The sequence below is a fragment of the Leptonotus elevatus genome, chromosome 14 (genome assembly GCF_054856555.1).
Source record: "Leptonotus elevatus isolate MCC_2025b chromosome 14, RoL_Lele_1.0, whole genome shotgun sequence".
Classification (NCBI taxonomy): Eukaryota; Metazoa; Chordata; class Actinopteri; order Syngnathiformes; family Syngnathidae; genus Leptonotus; species Leptonotus elevatus.
This window is the reverse complement of record NC_141252.1, coordinates 11,246,285-11,273,513: the sequence shown is the minus strand read 5'-3', so window position 1 is coordinate 11,273,513 and position 27,229 is coordinate 11,246,285. Positions and strand designations below refer to the sequence as shown.

Sequence of the window (27,229 nt, the reverse complement as noted above, 5' to 3'; positions counted from 1 at the left end):
TCTAGGACATCATCTGAGGAGGACCCTCCACTCCTCTTTGCTCTCTTGCCTCCCCATCGCCCTCCCTTTAACGCTACTCGCTCTCTCCCTGCTCTCTTTCTCTCTCTCTCCTCTGTTCACTACATGCAGCGCTCCCAATGCCAAGATGTATAACCATGACATTCCAAGCAATAATCACTAACAACACATCCCTGTGATATTCCCCATAGCATTCACAGGGAGACCGCCAGTGAGTCTGTGCGCAACCAAATGACCTCATCTCGACTTATTTAATGGTGCCATTTCTCTTTTAATAGTCTTACAGGATGCAATGTAAATATATCCCGCTAAACAGTGCAGTATAAAGACATATTGCAAAGTACCCATAGTGACGCTTTTTCTTCATGACGCATATAAACCGCAGTGATAAACTAGAAGTGATTGGATTTGAATTGATTTTGATATACAGTTGCGCAGCATGTGTTCAACCTAATCAGCATTACTGCCTCCGAATATCCGCTCTCAACGATAAAACTTTAGTGTGACCCCTGTTCATCTTTAATACAGCAACTGAGAAGCCAATAAGACCTCATGATTGCGGATCAATAATGAATGAATAGCCTTCACTTCAGCACTTCCAGCAGGTTTGAGTCTTGTTATCACACAGATTGAACGGTTGAGACTGTTAGACGGCGCTTGCTTTGGTCCAGTGGAAACAATAGACCTTGTCACATTTTTGGGGTATCAATATCAATATGGATGGATGTAATTTGAGTAAGAAAAAAATAGTTATTAATTTATTAATTTATTAATTTTGTCGGCTTTTCTGACAGATGTGTTGTCTTGAAAACGTGGACATTATGATGTCAATATGCTGAGATGTGGCCACAGTTGGACTAGAACATATTTTTTGGTATGTTTCAAAAACCATTTCATATCAACTTTTTCTCCACCGGATTACTGGTGATAATTTTTTTATTTATGATATCATAATTTATATTACAGTAGAAGAACCTTTAATTGTCTGCCTGAGGGGGAATTTAATTCACGCTACAATTTGTTCATGCTAAAATGTTCCATTAGCCTCGATAACATGTTGTACGCAGAACACATTTACACTCCAGGTAATGGCAGGTTTAATATCAATGAACAGAAAGCACAATGAATTGTCTCCACCAAACAGTCACATTTTCTTTCCTTGTGTCATTCAAGTCTTTTGACGGGTTTGCAAACTTCATCTCACCCTGGTACAGCAATATCCAGAGACCCTCTGTATCTTAATCACCCAGAAGGAACGCACCGAATATGAATCCGATCTCTGGAAATGGTATTTACAAATCTCCTATAAGAAGCAGACAATTTGACACAAAGTTGTACAAACAGTACTCAAGACTTTTACTCGGGTACTTGGTATCAAAGAAATCCAGTCTGCGTCAAATGTTGCTTGATGACCGGACATGATTACTAATGTAGACAATCTAACAGGATGGAATACATCAGCCTATTAGAATCCAAATTCAATTCAATTCCACTTCTTGCAATTCAAATTCACCCATTGAATTTAATTGAATCCTGAATTTGCAGCCCATGGGGCTGGTCTAAAATATGAGACCCCCAAACCATCAGACCCTGTGTCCCCCGAAAAAAAAAAATAATAATAATATTGTGGGTTTGTGTGAGCAAATTTGTAAGTAAATTTGGTCATCCAATTTTGGACTCCATTGTCATCATAAGGTAAAAGATGATTAGAAAGATTTATATTCTCATGCAACGTCAACAAGCAGGTTGAATAATTGATATTTTAGGGTTGAATCAATTATTGCAGCAACAAACAGCACGTCTTGTCCCTATGTGACAGCCAAGAGTACACACTTATTTGTGAGGGAGTGGAGGCAGGGCTCGTCACTAGGCCGATAATTACAATCCATACTAAAGATGATTTACCACGTCCGTCACTCAGCTCCACACCCCTCAGTGGAGGAGGTCTGGGCTGGGTCTCCGCTGATGAAATTCCATGGAGGGAACCCCTCGGGACTTGAGCTGCTACATCTGCCGCCTTGTGCACGTACAGGGAAATGGCTCAGGGCATCTCATTAAGGCCTTTCTTATGTCTTAGACATGCTTGTGAGACCTGCGGCTTTGGCACCACAGTGCATGCACGGACAAGGCTTTGTGAGAACCGTTTAGCAAATATTGATAGTTCTGCCGCATGGAGGGCATCAAAGGGAAAGGAGACAAGGGGGATCATGGGTGCACTGTGCATTCATGAATGATTTATGTAGTATTCTTTGGGAAAAGGGCATTTGGATTTTGTTGAAAGATTGTCTGATTTGGGTTTCCCACCACACAGGTCTGGTTATAAAGAGCAACGTGGGTTTTAATAACGAGACTGTTTATTGGTCCTCCAGACAAAGCCACATTTTCCCTACAATACAAATCAATAAAAATCCAGTCATTATTTTAACTAAAAAAAATTCTCAAGATGAGAAGATAGCGGTTCATAAAACTTTATTAGGCCCCAATTCAGTTTAATACATCTTTATTGCTTGGGAGGAATTTCTGAATTATATGCACATTTAATTTTAGATATGAAGCAAATGGTGATAAAATTACATGTGGATTAGAAGGTGGCCAGAAGAGGGCGCTGTTTTAAAAGTTTGATCAAGTGCTTGTTCAGCTGCAATTTTGCAGCTATATACAGGCCATCTGTCATACAGGGCAGATGTACGGTGGCCCAGCATCTTTTTGGGCCGATGCAGTACTATTTAATTATTATTTCCCTCCATTTTACCCCATGAGACCAGCTCACAATTTAGATGTAGCAGCGCATTGATTTCAAGTGGGCGGGACAAGTTAGAGGCCTAATAAGATATAAATTACGACAGGTCAAAATATCTGCTGTTTTTGGGGTAGCCTACATATAACATAACAAGTACATTCTGAAAATATTCCCATTGTTTTATTGCAGAGTAATCTGAAATGTTTGAACAAAAATGAGGGCAAAATTAGCAACAACAGTTAATTTTAGTGGAAAAAGTGCAGTTTGTGTTCTGTCCTCACAGGCCACATTGGACCCCCTGACGGTTCGGTTCTGCCCCGCAGGCCATAGCCTATATTTGACGGACGTGGATTCGTGGATTAAAAGTCCTTGTTGGCCATCTGCTGTTCCACCAGCGACCTGTTGGTGGTGTCAATGTCTATAATACTGTGATCAGAAGAGAGAGTGAAGAAGAGCTTTCTCCACATTGGCATTTAACTTTCTTAACAGTTACATCATTTAAAAAAAAAAAAAGTACAAAGAACACATTTGTTTCATAAGATTGTCGATTGCAAAAAGAGAAAATAGAAGTAATTTGTTCTGCCAAGTCATTAATGAAAAATGAAAGTGAATCAGTTTGGATCCAGATATGAAAATAATCTTTGGTTTTACTTTTAAGTTAAACGAGTGACTAAATTGGGTGATTTGATTGAAGAAACACAAAAGGATGAATGACTTCTTTCTCACTATTCCAGATTCCAACCACCATCGTCAGTGGTGTGTCGTTAGAATGGGTACCGTGGCTCTATTGTGTTTCCTCAGCAATGCTTGTCCAATGTTCACACAGGTTGGCTGTTCACCTCCACAGTGACTCAACAGAGACCAATTATTTTTAATGACTTGTTTTAATCAGGACCTTTAATCACAGCAACAATAAACAGAGAAAATATGAGCAAAGCTGGAGAGCTGTTAACCGCTGCATGCGGGCCAGCAGAGTGATCAGGCAGAACCTGGTGTTTTTTTAAGAGCCCTCCGCAACTTTTGATGGTTGGTTGTTGTCTTCGTAGCATAAGGAGGCACAAACAGAAGGCAAACTGTACACATTAAAAAAATCATCAAACGTGAGCCTTGGGAGTTCCTTTCTCGCCCTGCGGCTCCAATGAAACAAAGCGGATGCAAGTAAGCAGCAAATGTCCGACTGGTCAAGTGGTCCTAAACATTTCACAATTTTTTCAAAGAACTGTTGAACTGTCGAGAACCACTCAATCAGGAAGACCACATTCGTGCCCCAAATCCTGGATTCTGTTCCTGAAAAAGGTACTACTACAAGAACAGGTTTTAAAGGGCAGCGATCGCCGTACTGTGTCAAGAGCCATTACCTTGCAGAAGATGAGTTCCTTCCATGCATTGCTCTTTCTTACCTTGCTGTCACCTGCGCTCACACCGTCAACTGAAGTGCCACTCGGCTTTATATATGATGATTTGGGGCTCGGTTGAAACAAGTTTCATTCATGCAGGAATGAGGCCCGTGCTGGTCCGACCGGATGAGCTGGGTTCCATGCAGTAGGCACGACGACCGGGATAGTCAATGTAAAACACGGACCAGAGAAATAAGATGGAAAATAATTTCATGTAATCATTATACATATTTTTTCTTTTATTTTTTTTTGGGGGGGTTACTCTTCACATTCATGGGAGAGACAGAAAGGATGGCACTGCCTCCCCTGACCACACGTCCCTGATTGAAACAAGCAATGTAATTAAATAAACTAATGTATATACCATTACCTGTGATTGGCTGGCAACCAGTTCAGGGTGTACCCCCGCCTACTGCCCGAAGCCAGCTGGGATAGGCTCCAGCACCCCCGCGACCCTTGTGAGGAAAAGCGGTTAAAAAAATGGATGGATGGATATATACCATTACACCCAAAATGATTTGAGTGAAAGTGAATTATTCGTGGCTGGAAATGTGGCTTAAATAAGTTGTATTAGAATTATTATTTTTTTAATTGAATTTGCTTTTATAATTTTATTTAAAAAAATATTCTGTTGCTAAAAATTACATTATAAGCAAACATAAAACTCACTAAGTTGCACTATTCATGCAGCTATGTATATTCAATTTAGTTCATTGCTCTGTATTATTTGTCTTAAACCTTTTTTTTTATATATTACGTTGGCATCGATGCAGACGGCAAATAATTTCATTACATAGGGAGAACGTTTGGAAAAGGTTTCCGTACTATTCATGTGACAATCAACATTTTGCTTCTTTAAAAGGAATGACACAATATAGAGCATGTTTTGTGTAAAACAAATTCCTCAACACATTTTGCAGGCTTGTCACTCACTACTTCCTTTCAAGACACTCTCTTTCACCACAAACAGTCATTTGAGCCTAAAATGTGGCTAGGACAATTATAATTATACTTTTCATGTTTGGGTGAATAACGTAATCAAAACGTTGAGGTTGTGTGTGTTGGTTTTGTGAGCCAGTAATAAGGGAATGTTTTTTTAAGTAATCTGATTTATTTCTGTTGCTTGTATCACACACAAAAAAAGCAAGACATTCAATAGTGAAACAGTACGACAATTTGTTTTTCATTACAAACAACAAACAAATCATTGAATGGCATTAAACATTCAGTCAGCTCTAATGAATAAAGAAGAGATACAAGTGAACACAGCAGTGGGAGAAAAAAAAACCACGCTAAACATGACTAAAATATATTAAAAAGATCACGTGCAGAAACCAGGTTGCAACTGAAATTGCCAGTTCCGTTTCAGAGAGCTATGCCACTCTTCCGGCTCGACAACTTCCGGCAGAGAAACAGGCTGGATCAGTCTGCAGAGTCACTTCACAGTTTTCGAACACGTGTTCTGGCAGCAGGACACACTTGGAGGTATTTGAAAAAGGTCGATCAAGAAAATCTTATTTCGCCAGTGTCTATATAATTAAAAAAATAAGTATAAAAATAAAAGGCCCTGAATTTGATTATTTTGTTAGTCACAGTAATTATACCATATCAGCCTGGCAGCCATTTAACTTATAGCAGCATTTGGCTCATCCTCCACAATAAAAGCACGTGTACCCTCATATATAGATTTATACCAACATCAAAATTTATATGAAATCTGTGCTAACATTCCACTGTGCTGCGCATTCAGACCTGTGTTGTGCTTATAACGCGGCTGGACAGGGATGCTGTAATCATTCGTTGCGCCGCAGTGTGTATCTGAGGACGGGGCGGGAGGAAGTGGATGCAACTTGGCAAACTGGACGAAGTGGCTGGAGCTCACATTGTAGCCGACATCACGCTGCCGTTCTGATGCAACAAGAAACAAAAACAACAATGAGAGCAACGGGAAGCAGGAAGTGGAGAAGGAGGCCGTCTGGCGTGTAGCATTCCTAGTCTTCACACAAAGCACAAATAATACAACAAAACCAAAACACACACACACAAACACACAAATGGACAAAGTTGCATGATATGAAATGCAAGACATGGAAACTAGAACTGAAATCTTCTCTTAGAGTAAGTTTGTATATGCATAAAGGAAATGTGATGTCTAAGTGCCTGCCTCATAGTCCAAGGCAGTCATAGGCATGGTCCTAAATTTCCCATGGGTGTGAATTTAGGTGTTAATGGTTTGTGGTATGCGTATGGTGATGTAATTGAAACAACAACAATGGGTACGTCATTATATACCAAAATACTTTTTCACCACCACACCATGCAAACCTTGGAATTTAAAAACATTCGAGATCATCAGATGTGTAAAATCTATGAAAATGCTGGTCTGACTTTGGGTGAGAGGCAGGGTACGTCCTGGACTTGTCACCAGTTAAAATCACATTCACGTAAATGTACAGTCTTGCATATTTTGAGAATGTGGGAAGAAACCGGACTACAGTGTTCCCTTACTTTTTGCGGGTGATACGTTCCAAGCCCCCCATCGCGATAGGCGAATTTTCACAATGTAGAGGTCGAAAAAAACAACAACTTTTTTTTTAATTTCATTGCAATTTTTAGGTAGGGGGGGATTTACGCCTCTACTCAACCATTATGAACCCCGCCAAACATTTCCCACCCTTTTAAACAACAAAGTAGAAGACGTTTTAAAACAACGACCAAGAAGAAGACAAAGACTAACTTGAAAGTTGCAAGAATCCACTACGATTGTACCTTTTGGCTACAATGCAATGCGAGATTCTAGTTAAGGTAAGCCGTTTTGAGATACAAATGTAAAAAGAAAACTTGAACGTAGTTAAGAGCTGCTCTTACGCGTGTGGGGAGCGTGCTGCACTCATATTAACTTCTGAACGCAACTATTCACTTTCCTTTAACTGCCTGCGCTGGACTCCTTTTTTAGGGCAACTGTGAATAACCGAACCGCACATTCTGACTTTCTGAAGAAGACTTGGTGCGTATTTACGAAATGGGGATTTTCGGGGTAATCAGCTCAAATGTTCATAGTCGTGGTTTTTGTAAAACAACTCCAACAACAACCAATCACGGATCAGCTTCAGAAAACAGGTGTTGTGAATGGTTGTTACCTGAGCAACTGTGATGTCATTTTCAGTCGACAACAAGTAGCAAAATGGCCGCCCTCTGAGATAAATAAAAATGGGTGGCTTTTGCGGCTTAATTCATATTCCACAAATATAATATTTATCAGAATGCTGTGTTTAGACTAGTGGAGCTGCATAGAATATATTATTATAAAAAAATTTGGGGGGTTGACGTCCACTTTAATACATTAACTGCCATTGACGGCTATAGACGTAAAAAATTAATTTGAACTATTGCTATTAGTTTCAATTTTTTTTCCCACTTTTGTTTTCAAGAGTATGAAAACCTAGAAAAAAATATTGTACATTTAAAACAGATATAAAATTTGTGATTAATTGCGAGTTAACTATTGAAGTCTTTGCGATTAATTACAATCAAAAAAATAATAATCGTCTGACGGCCTTAATTTTTTAATAATATTTTTTTCTTTTTCTTTTTAATTAGGGGCATCAGGCGATTAACATTTTTAATTGTAATTAATCACATTACTTCACTCGTTAACTCAAGAGTAATCACTAATTTTACATCTGTTCTAAATGTACAATACATTTTTTCTAGGTTTTCATACTCTTGTTAACAAAAGTGGAAAAAAAAGTGAAACTAATAGAGATAGTTTAAATTAATTTTTTACATCTATAGCCGTCAATGGCAGTGAATGAGTTAAAATTCTGCTTGTGCTTTTCAATGTGAGTATAGCAAAACTATTGATTTCTCTACACTTTGCATGTTTTTCCTCAAACTGATGAGGACCAGAATACAGAAAAATGGATTTCAAAAACAGATGCATAACAGTTGCAGGGTGATGTTCACAAATACAACTCAAATCCAAACTCATGCCTAATGGGATCTCATGCTGAAAGGATGAGGGATGTTTACACGGGGAATCATACAAGTGTGTTTCTTTTACCTCCTCATCCTCATCATATTCATCATACTCATTCAATCCTGCAAATTCTGTCTGAAATTAGGCAGACGCACATGTAATTAAAAAGTTGATTATGCAAGTACTGGCTAGTAAACAGAAGATGCCATTAAAATAGTGTTTACCTGCATTTTTTTATAGAGGATGTTTAGTAAGAAGGTCGCCACTTCTGGTTTACCGAGAGAATTGGCCTGGACAAAAGAAACATGCAAACTGGAGTTTATTTTCAAAAAGTGTCATTTCGGTGCAATGTAGCATCCTCAAAGCACCCACCAGTTCAATTGCTGTCTGCCCATCATAGCCAGGTTTATTTAGATCAGCTCCAGCGAGGCTCCATATTTCCAAGCTCTCCAGGTCGCCGCTGACGGCCAGGCTAACAAACACCAACAAAACGACAAATAAAGTTGACAGTTGTTTCCAAAACTTGTCCTTTTGCTTATTAGTAAACGAGGCCAGTGCATTAGGGACGCCAAATCAGCATTTTTTTTTTAATGGGTGGGGGGGGGGGGGGTTAATCAGCTAGGCTCATAGTGTTTTTATTTGTGAAAGTTTAACATCTGAACAACAGGGGCAAAATATATGGGGGAGTCCTAATGCTATGCAGTCAGGGAGCATTCCTCTTGTATATGCATGTGCCAGCAAACTGGTTGGGCTTGTGTTACGTTATGTAGGATGGGTTGGTGTGGATCTGACAGTTTATGTGTATATATATGCATGTGTGTGTGTGTGTGTGTGTGAGGGGGGGGGGGGGGGGGGGTGAGACCTGCACAGTTCTGTTCCTGCCTCCTCCAACTCATCTCGGGAGAAGTGGGCTCCCGTCTTCCTCAAAAGCTTGACGACATCCTTGTGCCTATGTCGGATGACATCATCATTAGTGTTACTCTCAGTACTGAGTGTTACAACTCAGCAAAATAGTGTAGTCAGGACAAAACTGTTGGCGGCGACAAGTAAGAACACGAGCCATGTCGCCCGCATACACCTAACCGCCCACACAGGAGTCACCAGAAGTGCAACTGCACTGTACAGAAAAATCAACAAAACAAACAAAAAGATTTCATCATCGTTTTATGCTGGCCCATTGATAGTTAATCTTTCACACTATGCGGACCTACAGCCAGTATGTATGAACTGTGAAACTGGCAACCGGCTGCAGGACTGGTTCCGAGGCCACGCCCGCATCTCCACACCCGTCTCTTTAAATGACTTTGACATTTTAATTTAGTTAAAGCGCTGTGTTAAGTTTGAGTACAGGTAAATGTGCTGTCACAATTAGTAGCAGCCGAGAAGGTTATGGAGTGCAGCAAAGAAAGTGAAGCGATGCGGCGAGGCCTCCCTCAACTTTCAAAGAAAACATGTCACTGCTTGCAGTGCCAACCGTTAAAATAGGACAACAGTCAATTGGCACAGCTCCAACACATACGTTTTATCCCTAAGGCCAATATGAATTCAAGAAAACAGGTAGAAGTAATATGCTTGATAAATATTTGGGGCAATGTCAAGCAATGACAATGATGGCCATATACAGTACAATTAGCCTAAATAGCTTGAATTAACCTCTGCTACTCCCCTTGCTTATCTGCTCCCATACTGCCATTCATTCCTTGCACAAGCTCCTTCATTGACATGACCATTCAGATGACAGCAAGTTATTGGCTTACTTGAAGCGTACGGCATTGCCCAGGGGTGTGTCGCCATAGCGATCTTTTGCGTAAACCGTGGCGCCAGTCGTCAGCAGGTACTGCACCACTTTCAGGTTTCCTTCACAGGCGGCAATGTGCAGAGGGGTCCGTCCGTCATAGTCGGCCAGACACAAATTACTGCCCTGAGCCACGGGATGAAAAAGGACATCAGGCAGTTCATTCGGTGCTTTAAATTTATTGTCCGGCAATCACTTAACTGTGGAACAATCCAAACGGGTAATGGCGCTTGACAACGTGAGCTACATATTATGGTGTGACTTGCAATTTCTTTTAGGGTTTCTAGGGCCTCGATGTCACCGATCTTTGTGGCTGCACAAGCCAGCGAGGGTGTCAGAGCATCACGGATGGCCTCCAGCTCCTGTGGGCACCATAAACTTGGAAATTAACAAACTGCCTTATGGGAACACAAAGTGTGATTTTTTTGGGGGGTAAATACTTAAAAATAAAAAGGTAGTAAAAAGCATTAAAGCATTTAAATGAGTATACATTTGTGTTCATTGAAAAAATTAATGTTAGATGACCACAATGTATCCCAGCAGATATCCTGTAATTGTTGACTTGAAAGTACCATTAAAGTAAGGATCAACTGAGCATTGAAGTTAAAAGTTTAGTTTTTGAAATTTTGTAATAGCCTACACTTTATAAATTGTCATTGTGTGCTACAAAACCTCCAATTTGTCTGTAAAGAGAAAATATCCTCCATTGTGTGCGCAGGCATCTCTCACCTCTTTGCAACTAATGCTCAAAGACTTGGCGACGACCTGGATGAATCGACTATCACTCAGACTAAACTTGGCTCCAGCCAAATCAGCGGTCATCTCACCTCGCAGGTTCTGCCCCATCATCTATACGCAAACACATAGGCATAGATAGCATAGTTCTTAGGTCTTTATTTCAGTGTGTTGAGTGACGCCACCTGTTGATGTATACACCAACCTTTTTCTTGCCGTCGAGATTTAGGTCTTTCTTGGCCAACACATAGGACAGCTTTGATAGGGCGGCCTCTGGAGTCAAGTCACCACCAGCTATCAGCCCGGCCTCTATCAATACCTAAATTGTGTTTCAGTTTTAATTACTGTCCAAATTATGAACGAATTCATTAATGAGTAATCGGGGCTAACCTTGCCAGTGGCATAGGATGTAGACACTGTGCCCCTCAAACACTGTGTGCAGTTTATGATGATGACGCCAGAGTCTGTGGCCTTCTTCAACTCCCCCAACAGGTCAGCGCGGTTATCCGGGCCGTTTCCACTGCCATAGGTCTCCAGAACCACTCCCTCCATGGGTGGCTGCAAGAAGGCCTTCATCTAAAAACAGAAATGAGCGCAATAAAAAAAAAAAAAATCAAAATGCATGGCAGATCAGTAGAATGCAGTTTTTTTGCAACTCTCTACTGCCCAAACCCATCTACGCTCTTAAAAGCCCATCTGCTGGAGACTCTGCAAGCATTCCCGTCACTGGAAGGCCATGTGCCACATCATTAGCCATGGCATATGACTAGAACAGCAGATGATGGCAGGGTCCACAAGGAGAGCAATTAATCTGAAGGTGTTAGCAAGCGTAAAATCATTTGGCAAGTGCAGGGGCAGTTAGCACAAAATATGAGATAAGGGGGTCAGTAAAAGTGGTTACTTTTTTGATGCCATAAGCACTTTGACAAGAAATGCTCGACGCAGATTAGCAATGAAGCTCTCGTAGTGTCGACACGGCGACGCACAGAAGAGTCTGGTGCCCCATCAAAACGTCGCCTCGTAAAAACAGTTAAGGGCTGTAAGAAAGCCTTGATGGTCGTACTGGGCTGCGGGAGCAGATTGAGACAGTAAAGTCACCCTCCTGGTGGCCTTCGAAACGCGAGCTGCAACTAAACGCTTCGCTATCAATGCCAAGCCTTCCTCTTTACAGGGTGATTGGTCATGGCCCATAACGCCAACCTATCTCTCTCTGAGCTGAGCTCTGATTGGGTTTACACAAGCAGGAAAGTGAGAAGCGGGATAATTGCACAATTAAACTGAAGTTAGCATGATTTTATTGCAGTTAGAGCAAACAAAAGTGTCGGGACAGTTTGTCAACTTTGAATAACATTTTGTTAAAGGGGAAGTCAACCACCCCAAAAATATATAATGACACATGTTATATGCAGCTCCACTAATCTAAATATGGTATTCTGGAATATAGAAAATATGAGTTAAGCAGCAAAATCCAGCCATTTTTGTCCATCTCTGTTGTGGTTCTCTGCCACCCGCTTGTCTTTTTGATTTGCTTCCTCGGTTGCTTTGACGACGGTGGTAAGCAGAGCCGAAGCACCTGCGGCATGTTATGATTAGTTGGCCTTATAAGCCGAGCCGTTACGGACAGGTGGTGTCGAAGTATTCTCCTCACTGCCTTGCTTGCTGCTTACGACGACTTCGATCCCTGGTTTTGCTAAATACACGCTTCGTATCGTTACCCGCTTATTTTTTTATTTTTCTGCAGCGGCTTAGACCTCTTGCGCGCTCTTTGTTGATACTTTGATGGCTAAGTTTGAACTTTTAAGCTAACCTTGTTGTTTATTGCAGCCTTTAGTACTGGTGTCCACGGCTTATTTAACTTTTCTTACATGTTACTATGATATATTCTCCCGTGTGTTTTTGCCACGCTCCTTAATTTAATAAATAAATCTTGTCGTACCTTTTTTGTAAATACAATTGTGGTCTGCTCTCTGGGATCCAGCACGCACATACACACACACACACACACACACACACACACACACACACACACACACACACACACACACTCCTGACAATCTCAGGGGGCGGCCATTTTGCCACTTACTGTCGACAGAAGATGAATTCAATGTTGCTCAGGTCTCAGGTAACCATAAATCTCAGCTCACCTGTTTTCTGAAGCTGAGCTGTGATTGGTTGTTACCTGAGACCTGAGCAACACTGATGTCATCTTCCAGTCGACAGCAAGTGACAAAATGCCGCCCCCTGAAATAGATAAAAACGGCTGTATTAATAAGAATGTCATGTTTAGACTAGTGAGGTCACATATAACATATTATTGTCAAGAAATGTACAAGGTTGACTTCCACTTTAAATAAAGTCATAACAACTGTGATAGCTCTTTTATGAGTAAACTGCTCATTCAAAATCGGATTTAGCCTTGGTGGGTGGTATCTGCATCTGAAGGTGTTTTTTTTTTCTTCTCAACACATCACCAGTCCATCTATTTTGGTCACTGTAGTGGACTACCAGATAAAGATTCACAGGACCACTTACAGTAGCAGCAGTTATTCCCGGGAAGAGCCTCAGCAGGCCGACATTCCGGTTGAGATCAGTGGAGACCTGAAACTTGACTGTGGTGTTTGCTCTCCACACAGTGTCCCAGTTTACTGCAAGAAACGATGATAGAACAGTTTACTGCAAGAAATGATGATAGAACAGATAAATATCCTCTGTCAACTTACTTGCCATATCAACCTCTGCAGTGGCAAGAGGAGCCAAATTAGGGGATGTGAATGCATTAAAACTCCCAGCGTCAACTTTGGTCACACGATTTCCTCTATAGAGCTTGTTGTAGAAGTACAAACACACCTGAGGAGAGACAGGTGATTGATTTTAATAAATGGTCATTTAAGAGGGAGGAAATAGTACACACACGCTAACTATACAATAGTATTGTTTTGTCAATGTTATCGGCTGTGGACAATGCATGGAATTTGTTGCACTTGAACCGTGCACTTCAAGATAACGACTTCAGTGTTTATCCTGTTCCTGATTTTTGTTCCTGCGTGTTACGAAACACAAGAAGCTACATAAAGACATGGTCTCGTCAGACAAGCAGTGCTGTGCATGCCAGCACAGCTCACACCTACTGCACAATCTCAACATAGTAATAAATGATGTTTGATGTTCACTACTTATCAAAGTGCATTGTGGGTAAGTCTTTTTTATTTTGGACATTCAGACACTCCTAAAAAAAAATGGCGTGACCCCTTAAAAGTGCATTTTATGGGGAATAGTCTGTACTGTACAGCCAAGGTCAAAATATGTAGGAAGTGTCGCTCTTTACTGATTGGTCTGTTTGGTCAGGTTTGCCCTATCTCAGACATGCACTTGATGGCGACTGAATGAGTCTGGTTGGGTTCCAGACTAGTCATCAGCAACAGCTCACCTCAGGAATGACAAACTGGCCGGCGATCAACAGTGCCCCCAACAGGTTGTCTCTGCCGTCATTCCTCATCTCATAGATAGGCACCTGATTGTGAAAGAGTAATAAGTGAGGCAGGTATTTGTATTCAAAATATGTATACGTTCTTTGTGGGGTTTTGTTTGTTTGCTTTTTTACTTGTGAGCCGGTGAGGACGATGGGCTTGCCCAAATGTTCACACATGAAAGATAGCGCAGAGGCCGTATAGGCCATAGTGTCTGTGCCATGAAGGATCACGAAGCCATCGTAGCTTTCATAGTTTTTCTGTAAAATAAAATACATTAATAAATTAATACATTTAAAATAGTGTAAAAACAACTACAGTAATAGGGCAAAAAATAATAATAAAATGGCCTTTGTTAAAAAAAGAAAAAAGAAATAGGTGGTAATTCTCAAGTGTTTTCAAGTACCTCAATGTCCTTTCCTATTCGTCCCCAGTCATCTGTGGTCATATTGGCCGAGTCCAACAAAGGGCTGTACTCTATAATACTGTAGATGATCCTCTTCTTGGTTTTACTCAAACTGAAACAAAAACAAACATTGATTTATGATTGCACGCCTATCTTTAATCAACATCTATTCAATAGAACACTAATACTTGATTAACGTTGTTATAATTAGTCACCATGAAGTGCAAGAGTTCACGCCAAACCACATAAAATAATAAACAAAAGTTAATTGGCTTCACTGTGAAAATGATTATTCTTTGTCGCACACGTTGGATTAAGCACTTGTTACCTTTTTTCTTTCTTTCTATAAAACGGTGGCTTTATGAAGCAGGAGAAACTATTTAGCAGAGCGCAAGCAGTGGGGAACCAAAACTTGAATTAAGGAGTGTAAAAAGGAGGATCACATCGTGAGGGAAATTAGCCATTTTTCTTTTCCAGCGAAAGCTTAACACCCTGTGAGACGAGTACAACATAAGGTGGATGATTGGCTATGTCTTGAGGCTTATTTGAGGAGTCATTTGAGTTGCATTGTTGGGGATGAGGGGTGGATGTTACAGTACAGTATACATATTAATGCCGCCTTTTAAAGTGGATTTAACTCAAGCAGCGGGTGGGCCACACCTCAGACACTGGATTTAAACACTGCATGATAGGCTCATTTTCCTTATAATCTCCCTTTTAAAGAAACAGGGCAGGCACACACACCGCAGATTAGCATTGGCCGGCCTTTTATGAAGACAAACTGAGTGGAACAGCAGGGAGATGAAAAGGCAAGTCCCAGTCCACCAAACCAGGGGTCCTCTAATTAGCCTCAAATGCACACAACCCTGGAACATATGCCGCTGATAATCTTTGCCATGAGGAGAATGCCATTTATGACATCATGCATCTACTGTACCTGCTGCAGCGTACCCTAAGGTGCAACCCCCATAGCATCAGAATACTCAATAGTGATTACTATACCAAAAACACATTGTGCAGCTTGTTTTGTTGACACCGTCATTGGGACTATTAAAATGTGGCTCATGTGTACAGGTATCAGTTGCACCGGGCCCAAAAATGACCTGAACAAAGGAAGCATTTCCAAGAATCAATACATGAATTCCGTTACCCACAGGTAAGAGTTCGCAGGGGCTTACAATACCAACAACATCTCACATTAGACTTCCCAATAAAAGGCACACACAAACAAAGGGAAGACAGTATAAAATAATTTAAATAAAATCTATTTTGGGAAAATTTTATATATTACTGCCCATGTGTGCATCCTTGTACTTAGACTGCAAGAAATATGATCAAATGGGGATTCATATAACTAAAGCAGGTGTCTGTAAGTATTAGTATTTATTTATGCAGTTAGAACACAAACTCTTTGTAGGTGGTCCACACCAGCCCATTTTCCTTTTTTATCGGCCATTTTGTTGCCATGCACATCTTGTCAGGCAAGCATGTCATGTAACATTTTACAGAGAGCTCAGCCGCCCAACCTTTCGCAAGGGCAGTGCAGGCAAACACAAGGCTACCACATATACAGCACCTGTGGAATAGTTGGCCAGAATGTGTAGTCAGCATCCTGTCAGGGTAACAAAAGTCATTCGTTTATCACATTAAATCCACGTCTATGTGAAAGCAACAAACAAACGCGTGACAAAGCAATGTTTGTAGACAGCTCCAGGTAGAAAACCTGTGTAAATGTTGACAAAAAAGTGTAATGGGCCATAAAAATCTACACAATTTTCTATCCCACCATATTTCATAGCTTCCTGGACTCTTTATATTTTGTAAGTGAACAAGTAAACATCACAGCATGTTTGTCAACCTGAACACGCATGACACCCAGATCATTAGTAATCAAAACACCACTTTAATCTAGGTCAAGACAAAAATAGATTTGCCCAAGAGTATATAATACAAAACGCTGCACATAATTTGTTTTTTACTGTGAGAGTCTGCAATGGGAACAAATTAGCATTGGTCGGTTTATGAATTCATCCATTCTTTTTTTTTTATACCACTTACTTATATACTCTTTAGTGTTAATAAGTGTGCTGAAGCCAATCCCAGTTTACTTCAGGCAAGAGGCAGGAACTGAATGCTAGTAATTGCAGTTATAGAAACGACCATTCACACTTATGGGCAATTTAGGGTCTTTATTTAAGCAAAGAAGCATGTTTTTGGAATGTAGTACCAATACCAGGTATTGTACCAGGCCGATACCTGGCCTTATTTCAAGGTATCGGTACACACGACAGCAGCTGATACTGGTATATTAGAAATTAGAAGAAAAGAAAATTGAGATTAATTTCATGTTATTTTAAGGAAAATGTTATATTGGCATATACAGGTATTTCTTTAAAATGATCGGTCATTGTTTTTTTAGGGGAAATTTTATGCTTCAAAGGTGCCAGTGGTATCAGTACTCGGTATCGGTTGAGTATCACTACTGCTGTGCTAACCAAGTCGTCCACGTTCGTGAATTATCTCGGATAATTATTCGAACCGTCGTACTGAATCAGGAACAAGTATAAGTTCTTGATTAATACTATTTTTTAAAATTGTTCAAATATTTTATGCACATGCTATGACGATAATTATTTGTCCACAATGAATATATAACTGCTAATGTTGCATATTTTAAAGAAAGCAAAACAAAAAAATGCATTGCTAGACAACAGACAAAAATGCCTACATATATCTTTTGTTTTCATTGCTGTTAAATTTCTTGCAATTTTTTTGTTTTCATTTTTATTTCACGCTTGTCAACTTTACTTATATGCTGTTTGCTCATGTTTGATTGTTATTGTGTTTTATGAAAACTAGTGGCTCAAGAACCTCATGTGAATTGAATCACCTGATTGGCTCAGTGTGACCCGAGTCCACAAAATTATTTGAGTTAGCCACCACTAGGACAAAGTGCCACATAAGGTCAAGGAAGCATGAAACACAGCAATGGTGGTTGTCACGGGATTTAAAGCTACTCCAGTGGTTTAGTTACAATGAAAACTGCATTATTTCTTCTTGTAAGGAATTTTGGGTCCACTTACGGCAGGACTAAGGTGCGCTTGGAGTCATAGTAGTCATACATGTAGGTCTGCTGTGCATATATCTCATCGTGGAGGATGGGCAGCTTGCGCAAAATCTCCACAAAAGAGTTGGCTTTCGGTGCAAGAACTGTGGGGGAGAAGTATAAACACAACTGATTACTGTATGTTATTTCACAATAGAAGCCTGGGGCTTTTCTGGATCTCGCTCCTATTTACAGTACAAGTGTCATACTGCACTCTAGTGGCTCATGTGAGATTACAACCAGAACACATTTAAAACGTGATCCTTGCAAGATGAGAGACAGCTGATGAGCACGTGAGAGTAATGAGGCTTGAGAACACCACAAATCATGTGGGTTTAAAATTCTACACCCAAAATGGATTATCTTCCATTTCCACCCAAAATGGAAGATAATCCATACAGAATTCATAGTAACTGGGACATACAATGCATTCATTGAAGCTACACACCCTGGATCAAATAAGATAAAGCTGAAATATACATCCTTTAGTGTACCTGTAAATAATGTCAAACAGTAGTCATCGTTGAAATGCAGTTTAGCAACTCTCTCAAACTAAGATTATAGTCAAGGGTTAATTGCATGTAAAACTACTGCCTATCTGCTATAAATCAATAAAATGCGATTACGATTGTTCACAGTTCAGGTTTGCATAATATGGGTTTAAGAGAGGTAGTCGTCTGTAGATCTGTTGAATTAAACTGATAATACGGCAAAGTCTGCTTCCTTTTTGTCAAATGAATTTTCATTAGATTCCTGAAAAATTAATCCATTTAAAATGTACTTATCCGAAGAGCACTACTTAAGTCATGTGAATGTAATCAGAAAATTGTTGGATGACCTTGGGAGAAAACTTGTCTTCGCCAGAGGCCCTAGTGTGTTATTTGGCAAGACATGCACCAGATAAACTGTCAACATTAGTTCATTTGAACCTGGCTGTGCTGGTGGAGTATTACGTCAACAGTTACACTGTTCGTTTTGTCCTTAAAAACAAATCCCTTTCATTTGTATTATACAATTTACTCTTCTTTGAGTAGTTTATACTTTAAATAATGGGATCCAAATCAGCCAATAATCAGTCATCGTTTTCTTGTGTGAGCAGAGGAAATTAGTGATGGATGGAATATGTGAAATGATACTTCTCTACTAAAGGAGACTTGTATTGTTCTTTTTTCATTTTTGTTATGTCCTCTTTCTGTCTGTTCACTCTCAAACTCTGTTCTCAATACAATTGACAAAAGATGGAATCCTGTAGCCTATATCAAAATCTCCTGTTCCGTTATTGCTCGACTCGTTTAGTGATTTACCTGCATGTGGTGACGCAGCCTCGTGTTGTGCATGACATGACAACAAGAGGCACCTAAGAGGCTACCAAAAGTGCTAGCAGCTTGACCTTGGCTGCACACGCGTAAGCAGAGTAGCAATGTATAATCACGTAATTACAAGCCGTGAACCATAGCTACCGTTGTCCAGAAGCACCATCCCGATGGTCCCTCCCGTGTTGATAACCAAGACGCGCGCTTCGGCTGCACTCGGCGAGCTGGCCAATTCATTTCCATCGAACGACCCGCAGCTCGTTAGATGTCTCCTTCGGCACGGATGAACCTGAGTATTTCGAGGCGAGACCACCTCGTTGGATTCGGCAGAGTCCAGTTTATGGTGGGACAGAGCCCGGGCAAGTGGCGTCAAGGTATTCGGAGGGGTATTCGCCATGACGAGTGAAGAAGCCACTGCTGCCGCTGCTTGTTTTGAGTGTGGTAACCTACGGTGGTCTTTGAACGTCACAATGGACCCCTGCTGAAGAATGACAGTCGTGTACACTCGAAAAAAAACCCTCTATTTTAATGCCGACAGGTGTAACGGCGATGTTAGTAGTGGCGTAAACGTACCTTTTGCTTGTTGATCTGCTTCCTCCCCACCGATGTGTTAGTTTTTATCTGGGGTGTTTACTTTGTGGGGGGGATTTGTTCCTGTGACATCACTAATGTGGGCGTGTCGTCCCTACACCCGTAGTGACCCGTAGCCATTGGCCAGCCTATGGCAAGCCATAAAGCCCTTTTTACATATTAATAAATGAACAACAAGTGTTCCCCGTTTTTGTGAATATATTACTTTGTTTATCTGAATAATTCCCACAACCCCCACCACCACAATCACCAGTTTTTCGGAATATTTTTTTATACAAAAATCGAGAAAAAAATTCACAAAAACAGAAAAAAATACACACAAAAAACACAAAGCTTAAAAAAAAAAGGTTTAAAAACGTTAGGGGGGGGGGGGGGTATTCGGTAGTAGAGATTTGGCATTGTCAATATCACAAACTTGAGTTACAGGAAAGGTATTTACAATTTAGCTGCAGTTCTTGAATTGTAAATATTTGTAATGAAAAACAGACCATTTATTTGATCATTTTTGTCATGTTTTCAAGAGAAATAGGTAATAAACCATCATATAATTAAATTTCTCCAGATCAGCCATCAACAGTATATAGGCCTACTTTTTACGAGTGATTTTATTTCTCATTTATATTGCTGTGTTTGGCACAAGCCAGCACTTGTTGAAAAATATTAATATAAAGAGTAGGTTTGCAACTGTGCTTATGTTAGCGTTTTTGCTCAGGAGTACATGTGCTAGCTGCTAAGCTAAATAGGCAACAACAAACTTACAGTGCATCCGGAAAGTATTTACAGCGCTCCCCCCACCCCCCTCATTTTGTTATATTACAACCTCATCTCATAAGAAAATTAATTAATTTCCCCAAAAAATATTCTACACACAACTCCCAATAATGTCAATGTGGGGGTGGGTGGGTTTTTTTGTTTTGTTTTTGCAAATTGATTAAAAAAAATCTATCTATCTATCTATCTATCTATCTATCTATCTATCTATCTATCTCTCTCTCTCTCTCTCTATCTATCTATCTATCTATCTATCTATCTATCTATCTATCTATCTATCTATCTATCTATCTATCTATCTATCTATCTATCTATCTATCTATCTATCTATCTATAAATCAAATAATCCCTAAACCTTCTAGTGTCAATATCAATTGGACTGTGTTATTCTGCATAATTTATCTCTGTACAGTACAATCAACAATCTTGTAACAATAAGATTCCTCTATATACAATAGGAGTGTGCCATAAAATCGATTCTCATAAGATTTCATGGTTCGTTTTGACCCAGGCTGACCTGCAGTCAATGGCGGCCTTACCAGACCCATTTTCTTTCTTTCAAGAAAGTGGGTGTGGCTTGCCACAAGTTGCCAGGCTCGGTGGTGACTGCGTTATATGACCATTTGATTATGTGGTGAAATAAAATAGTAAGATCAAAACCATATGAACAAATAATTAAATGACCTCCTTTATAATGATTACATGAAGTACTTTATTTATTACTAAGTAATTAATTTTTGGGGGGTGGTTGTTGGTTTTTTTGTTTGTTTTTGCAAATTGATTTTAAAAAATCTATGTATCTATGTATCTATGTATGTATGTATGTATGTATGTATGTATGTATGTATCTATCTATCTATCTATCTATCTATCTATCTATCTATCTATCTATCTATCTATCTATCTATCTATCTATCTATCTATCTATCTATCTATCTATCTATTCGTCTATCTATCTATCTATCTATCTATCTATCTATCTATCTATCTATCTATTCGTCTATCTATCTATCCATCTGTCTATTTATCCATCCGTCTATATATCTATCTATTGACAATTACATAGGCCTCGTCACAGTGACCCAGGGGAATTATTGCTCAACGGGAGACCAATGGAATGTTCAGAACTTGTGCAGCTACGTCTGTGCACCACAAGGTGGTAATATTCCTCTTTTTGTTGAAGTGACTAGATTGTAATTAAACGAACCTAACGTTTAAGTTTTCTGTAACGTTTTAGTTTCCCAGAATACTGTGTTAAGAACCTCCCACTAAACCGAGAAAAAAACGAACTGTAACAACCTTTGATATCTCTGGAGCGAGTTTGAAATATTGTTTAATTGTTTGCGTGTTTGCTTTGATGTCTTTGACGTGCACAAGTCGAGCAGTAACCTTTGGAGTTGTTTTTTTTTTAGTCAGTTTGTCGTTCTGAACGCACCAGCAGCCAGAGAGCTCCATTCACAAGTGAATGAAGACGTGAACGGCAGGAAGTGGCAGCGAAGGCAGTTCCACACCTTTCCGGTGTATGGGCGCCGCGACCAGCTCGGCTTAAAGGAGAAAGGCTGCTGCTAGGAGAATAAATCGAAAGTGGGAGGCAGAACGGAGGTAAATTGTTTGCATTCTAGTTAATACGCCTACATAAAGTCTGTCGTTGTTTGTATTGCTCTATTGTGCCGCTTATTTGGTAACAAGATCCGGCGAGTTTGTTGCCGCTAACTGTTAGCTAGCTAGCCGGCTAGGCTGGTTAGCTTGCTAGCCGTCATTAGCGGACATGGGCTAATTTCGGTTGCCTGACACTCCTATTTAATCTCTTTACAGGGGGGCGAGACGTGGACTTTCCTGGTCGAGTGTATGTGTTGCTGAGTCACAGTGGACCTGCTTGTCGAGGACCTCCGCAACCGGGAAGGTGAAGTTGACTGGCGCAAAGCTTTGGGCTGGATTTTCTTTAGCCGCAGAAAGCTGCTTTTTCTTACCCGGTAGTGCTGACAGGAAGCCGGGGCGCAGCCGGTCAAGAGGCGCGTCGCACGTCGACCGAGGGACTTCGCCACGGCGTTTAGTGATACAATATCCCCCTTTTTGCACACCATAGCCTGTTTTGGAGGCCCTCCTTTTGGCTGATTCGTGCACAAGAATGCCCATCGCGCGACAGCTGCTGACAAGTTTGTAGAGTAACGAGGCATGGTGTGAACAGGCCCCACTCGAACACTGTGCTACTTTGAATGTGCACGTCCATTCGCTTCTGAGCATAGCAAGTTCTTGTAGTTAGACTCACCATGAGATTGTGTTTCTAACGTTGTTATTGGGGGGCATGCTTTCACCAATAAGCCTGTAATTGAACTGAAGCTCCTCTAAAATAAGCAGAGCGCTCCTGCCTGATTTACTCATTACCAGCAAGGTATTTATGCATAAGAGTTAAAAATGGGGAAGATGCTCTCAAAGATTTTTGGGAACAAGGAGATGAGAATATTAATGCTTGGACTTGACGCCGCCGGAAAGACAACAATCCTTTACAAACTGAAACTGGGACAGTCCGTCACCACGATCCCCACAGTGGGCTTCAATGTGGAGACTGTCACCTACAAAAACGTCAAGTTCAACGTGTGGGATGTTGGCGGCCAGGATAAAATCCGCCCCCTGTGGCGACACTACTACACAGGCACCCAGGGGCTCATTTTCGTGGTGGATTGCGCAGACAGGGATCGCATCGACGAGGCGCGGCAGGAACTCCATCGCATCATCAATGACAGGGAAATGAGGGATGCTATCATCTTGATATTCGCCAATAAGCAAGACCTTCCCGACGCCATGAAGCCGCACGAAATCCAAGAGAAGCTCGGATTGACGCGCATCCGAGATAGGAATTGGTATGTTCAACCCTCGTGTGCGACCACAGGAGATGGACTCTATGAAGGCCTGACTTGGCTAACCTCTAATTACAAATCTTAATGATTGATTGCTGACTGTTTTAGGTCAAAACTATAATAAAGTTGCAAAGAACCTCTCCAATGAGTATGGTTAAGTACAAATTGATTAGCCTCATTTATTTTTTAATACTTGCAATGACCCCATGACTAATTTATCTGCAGATTGGGTTGCTGGTTTAAAAAAAAATGCTTGTCCTGTGTAGCAGACATTTATCATGTTTTAGGGCTTGCTTATTGAATATTTAATTAATTGGTTCTATTGTGGAAGCCACAAACAGTTCACCACCTTTGCCTGTTTTTCCCGTTTTATATATTTTTTCTAATGACGCTAGTTTCTTTGCATTCTTAGGCTGGGGTTCTTTAATTTTTGCTTGTTTTTTGTCAAATGAGATCTTAAAATGTTTGATGGACTATTTCCCAGTACTATGGTGAATAGTACTTGTTAGAAAGGTTATGATTGCTGCAAAAGAGAGTTTTCGCCATTGCCATCTGTCTTGACTTGAGAAGAAATACTTCACATTTCATTAGCCCTCTCACTCAATTCCCCTATATGGGCTATATAGTAACCTGATGTGTCATGTCTTGATACCTTAATGTGCTGACTATTCAACAAATGGGCCTCCAGTAACCCTTAACATGCTTGTTGGGATGCATTTTGTTTTTTAGTTTTGGGGGGAGTAAACGCACACAAAGTGGGTCAAGTCATCTCTCCAAAGGAATGTTCTTCAGCTCTTGAGTTTTCTCGATCTGATATTGATTAGTCTCAATATTGGGACATGATATGATAGCCTGTATCTGTAGCATGAAGTGCAGCAGCAAACCTCCACTAGGGACCTTCTGTCATGCGGTCAAAAGTGCGCTGCAGCTCCTGTTTTGATCAGGGTGGGGCGGGGGGATCCATGTACAGACCTTGTCATTGTAATGTCTTATTAAAAAAGTGATTTGAAATCTATGTCTTTGTTTGTAATGTTAATTCATACCAAGAGAGATTTACTCGGTGCATGTTTTGTTGATATTCGAACAAACTAAACGGCTTTTACCCAGGCTGCAGTTACTAACTTCCCTGCCCTTCCCTGGGAGACTTTATAGAAACCACAAATTAAATGTTTCTGCCCGCCATGCCTTTGCTCCTCAATGGGAGAATGTTCAAAACAGGAAGTTAAACTGTAGGTCTCTCTGGAGCAACAGCATAACCTCATGATCGTTTGCGTGAGAGCGGGCGTCACTGTACATTGTATGCTGAGAGTTGGTCGTGGGATACAAATCAGTTCACTGAAGCAAAGTGGTTTTATTTTAGCGTGTGTGTTTTTGCACAACTATGGTTCAAAGTTCAACCATTTAAGTTTATATATTATATTGCTGATTTAGGTAGTGCACGGTTTTTTTCTCCACATTTGACGTTACCCCATAGTCTCACAATTGCACAGTGGATACAAAGTTAACACGCCACTCTTCAGGTGTCAAGTTTTTTTTATTCCTAAAAGTGAGAATTTTTTAAAAAACCATTAAGTGACTCAAGGTTTTTAAATTAAACTTTTAAGAGGGCATCATTGAAAATAGCCAAGATAATGTGGTCACACAAGTGAGCACATCCTCTTATAATTGTGGATGTGGCTGCACTCAGAATTAACCAATCGCATTGAGACGTGTGTTAAATGGGGGTCAGCACTCACCAAATACAATTCATTGTTAAGCTTTTCCTAACAATTTTTGTAGTAACATCTTGCAGCACATGCCAATTTAAATGGTGGCAGTTGTGTGCTGACTGAACAAATCACATTCACACTCATGTTAAATGGCAATCTGAGTGTAGCCACATCCCCAATTATAAGGGTGTGCAACTGTGTGCACTTCTGCAGCATCATCTCACTTTATTTGTACTTCCCCTGTTTGTTTTTAGATACAGTACACACGTTATAGGACATCAATGGTGGGAAAAGTTTTGAAATAACTTATTGTGATGTCATTTTATAAAAAACAACAACAACAAAATGGCATTTGTACAGGTTTGTGTAGACTTTGTATGTTAAATAGGGTTGACCAGCCACAGGTTCCCAAAAAACTGAATACAAATAATGCTTTCATGGAATTAAATTGTCAAAGCAATAAGGAGGGAATATTATCTTGAGGCTAGATAGTGATTTGCAGTCAGTGTTAACACTGCATAATACGAATAAGAAGAAGTTAACATTATTTGGGGGTTTCATATCCCTCGTCACTGCTGACCTCATTAAATTATTGCCGCCTTTGCTGCTGCTGCTGAATAATCACTTCCTCCTCACGTCATCCGTGTATGTATCATATTAACACACCAAATCAAAGATGCTCGGTATGGTTTATTTTAGTCAACATTGTTTTAAAGATTCAGTTTAATGTGCAGACAACAGGAGTCACATTGAATCATAATGATCTACTCCATATTTTTTTACATTTCAAATGTTGAAAAAAGTGCTTCGACTCACGTGTCCTCACACGCATAACCTCCATTTCTCTGAGGAGAATATTTGTAGTTTTGACTATCAGACACTGTGGAAGCTAGTGCTGGGGGTCATAAATATATAGCCTACTGTATTTTACATTACAAAAATTTCATGGTACACAAAAATGTACTTCCTTAGTATGAAATTTGGCCTATTCGGTTGAACACAAACTATTATTTTGTTGAATGAATGGCAATAGCCATGCACAGGTGGAGCTACACAGGTTAATTGCACCTTCCGCCACCTAGTGGAAGAGCATTTAATTGTTCTTCCTGTTGCTTCTGAATTAAAAAAAATATATATATTTTCAGTTTTAAAAAAGCAACATCCATCCATCTATTATCCTAACAGTGTATCCCCTTGAGGATCGCGAACAGTTTTGTATAAACTGTCTCTAAAATTTGTTTTCAGATGGGGTTTTTTTCTGGCTCCAAAATGACCCAAAGCCAAAACCACATATATTTATTAGTTTTTTTAAATCCATCTTTGAATGAAAAGTGTGTTGTGTAAACAGCCCCTCATGCTTCAGAGTGAATCTTGTGAGCGCCTGGTCCAGGCATCCATTAGCAGCCGATGGCACTTTAATTGGGCTGTAATGGCCACTTTGGGTCGCACCACTTCATTACAACTGTATGATTCTTGCTGCTTTATTGGCAACACCACCAGGGGCCCCCGGGTGAGGACAGACGACTGTAAGCAAATTCTGAGTCCTCCTGGCATTTTGTTTCAACTCCCTGGGCGCCAGGAATGCCTTCCACTTCCTCAGAGAAAAGGTTAGCATTCGTGAAATGAGTCTCACACTTTTTTTTTGCCAGTGAAACAGGCAGGACAGAATGCAGCATGTTGTTCTGAATGTAATCTTTTTCTTAACTGATATTTCATTCAACCAATTTAACTACTTTCCAATCCCGTTTTTGTTTTGGGTTGACCAGAAGGCATGTTTATTGGTTCAGTTACTATGACGACGATCTGATGGGACATCTGCTGCTGTTGCTTTCAGTGCCACCAAAATGCGAAAGTAGACCGCAAGTTTCCAGTGAGTTCCTCAATGCTAAAAGTAAACCCCTCGCTTCTCCTGAGCACAATTCTGCATTTATGAAGTAAATTCCCACTCCTCTTACTATACTGAGCATATGCAGACTAGTGATTTAGATGATTCCTAACTTGTTCCTGATTGGAGTATTAAGTGTTAAAGCGGTCCTGGTCTCCCCTGCAGTTCTTTCTGGCTTGATGTATAACTGTAGGATTTGTTATGTTCAAGCACAGAGGCAAAGCATATTATTATAGTGGTCCAGAGCATGTCAAAATGTCAGGGGGGAACGCCCACCCTCCTACAGTCTACAAAGGCAATGCTTATTCAGGCATTATCCTCAAGGACAGTAAAAGTGGCTCTTTGGTTTGGTTAGCAATCCTGAGTATTTTACCTTTTTTTTCCCCCCATGAGAGCTGCAAGTAACTTCTGGCAGCTCCAGAAAACAACTTGGGTTCATTGTTCAATGTCACTGTTAAA

The 27,229-nt window shown here is 40.3% G+C and overlaps 2 protein-coding genes across 4 annotated transcripts; one reads left to right on the top strand and one right to left on the bottom strand.

Annotated features, from left to right (window-relative positions):
* Positions 1–5,246: 5,246 nt before the first annotated feature.
* aspg (asparaginase homolog (S. cerevisiae)) lies at positions 5,247–19,632 on the bottom strand. Of its 3 annotated transcripts, none has more exons than XM_086095184.1 (18): positions 19,530–19,632; positions 19,104–19,434; positions 17,621–17,747; positions 14,538–14,649; positions 14,266–14,391; positions 14,092–14,175; positions 13,385–13,511; positions 13,197–13,309; positions 11,055–11,240; positions 10,870–10,983; positions 10,659–10,778; positions 10,196–10,291; positions 9,892–10,055; positions 8,997–9,083; positions 8,507–8,606; positions 8,359–8,424; positions 8,219–8,269; positions 5,247–6,063 (listed from the first exon to the last, which is right to left on the bottom strand). In XM_086095184.1, the coding sequence occupies exons 2-18, from the start codon at positions 19,351–19,353 to the stop codon at positions 6,034–6,036; spliced, it is 1,953 nt and encodes a 650-aa protein (XP_085951310.1). In that variant the 5' UTR covers positions 19,354–19,434; positions 19,530–19,632; the 3' UTR covers positions 5,247–6,033. The 3 variants fall into 3 exon arrangements, with proteins under 3 accessions (XP_085951310.1, XP_085951311.1, XP_085951312.1); XM_086095185.1 differs by having other exon boundaries at positions 19,104–19,437; positions 19,530–19,605; XM_086095186.1 differs by lacking the exons at positions 8,219–8,269; positions 19,530–19,632 and having other exon boundaries at positions 19,104–19,523.
* Positions 19,633–21,589: 1,957 nt separating this feature from the next.
* Positions 21,590–24,191, top strand: arf6b (ADP-ribosylation factor 6b). The gene is made up of 2 exons (XM_086094853.1): positions 21,590–21,920; positions 22,134–24,191. Exon 2 carries the CDS (start codon positions 22,734–22,736, stop codon positions 23,259–23,261), a length of 528 nt encoding a protein of 175 aa, XP_085950979.1. The 5' UTR covers positions 21,590–21,920; positions 22,134–22,733; the 3' UTR covers positions 23,262–24,191.
* Positions 24,192–27,229: the final 3,038 nt, after the last annotated feature.

Coding starts and splice junctions, on each gene's coding strand:
- aspg (XM_086095184.1), bottom strand. CDS start 19,353: ATGGCGAATACCCCTCCGAATACCTTGACGCCACTTGCCCGGGCTCTG. Junction 13,310..13,384: donor TGCAGAGGTTGATATGGCAA/GTAAGTTGACAG, acceptor CGTTTCTTGCAG/TAAACTGGGACACTGTGTGG. Junction 11,241..13,196: donor CGGGAATAACTGCTGCTACT/GTAAGTGGTCCT, acceptor TTCTGTTTTTAG/ATGAAGGCCTTCTTGCAGCC.
- arf6b (XM_086094853.1), top strand. CDS start 22,734: ATGGGGAAGATGCTCTCAAAGATTTTTGGGAACAAGGAGATGAGAATA.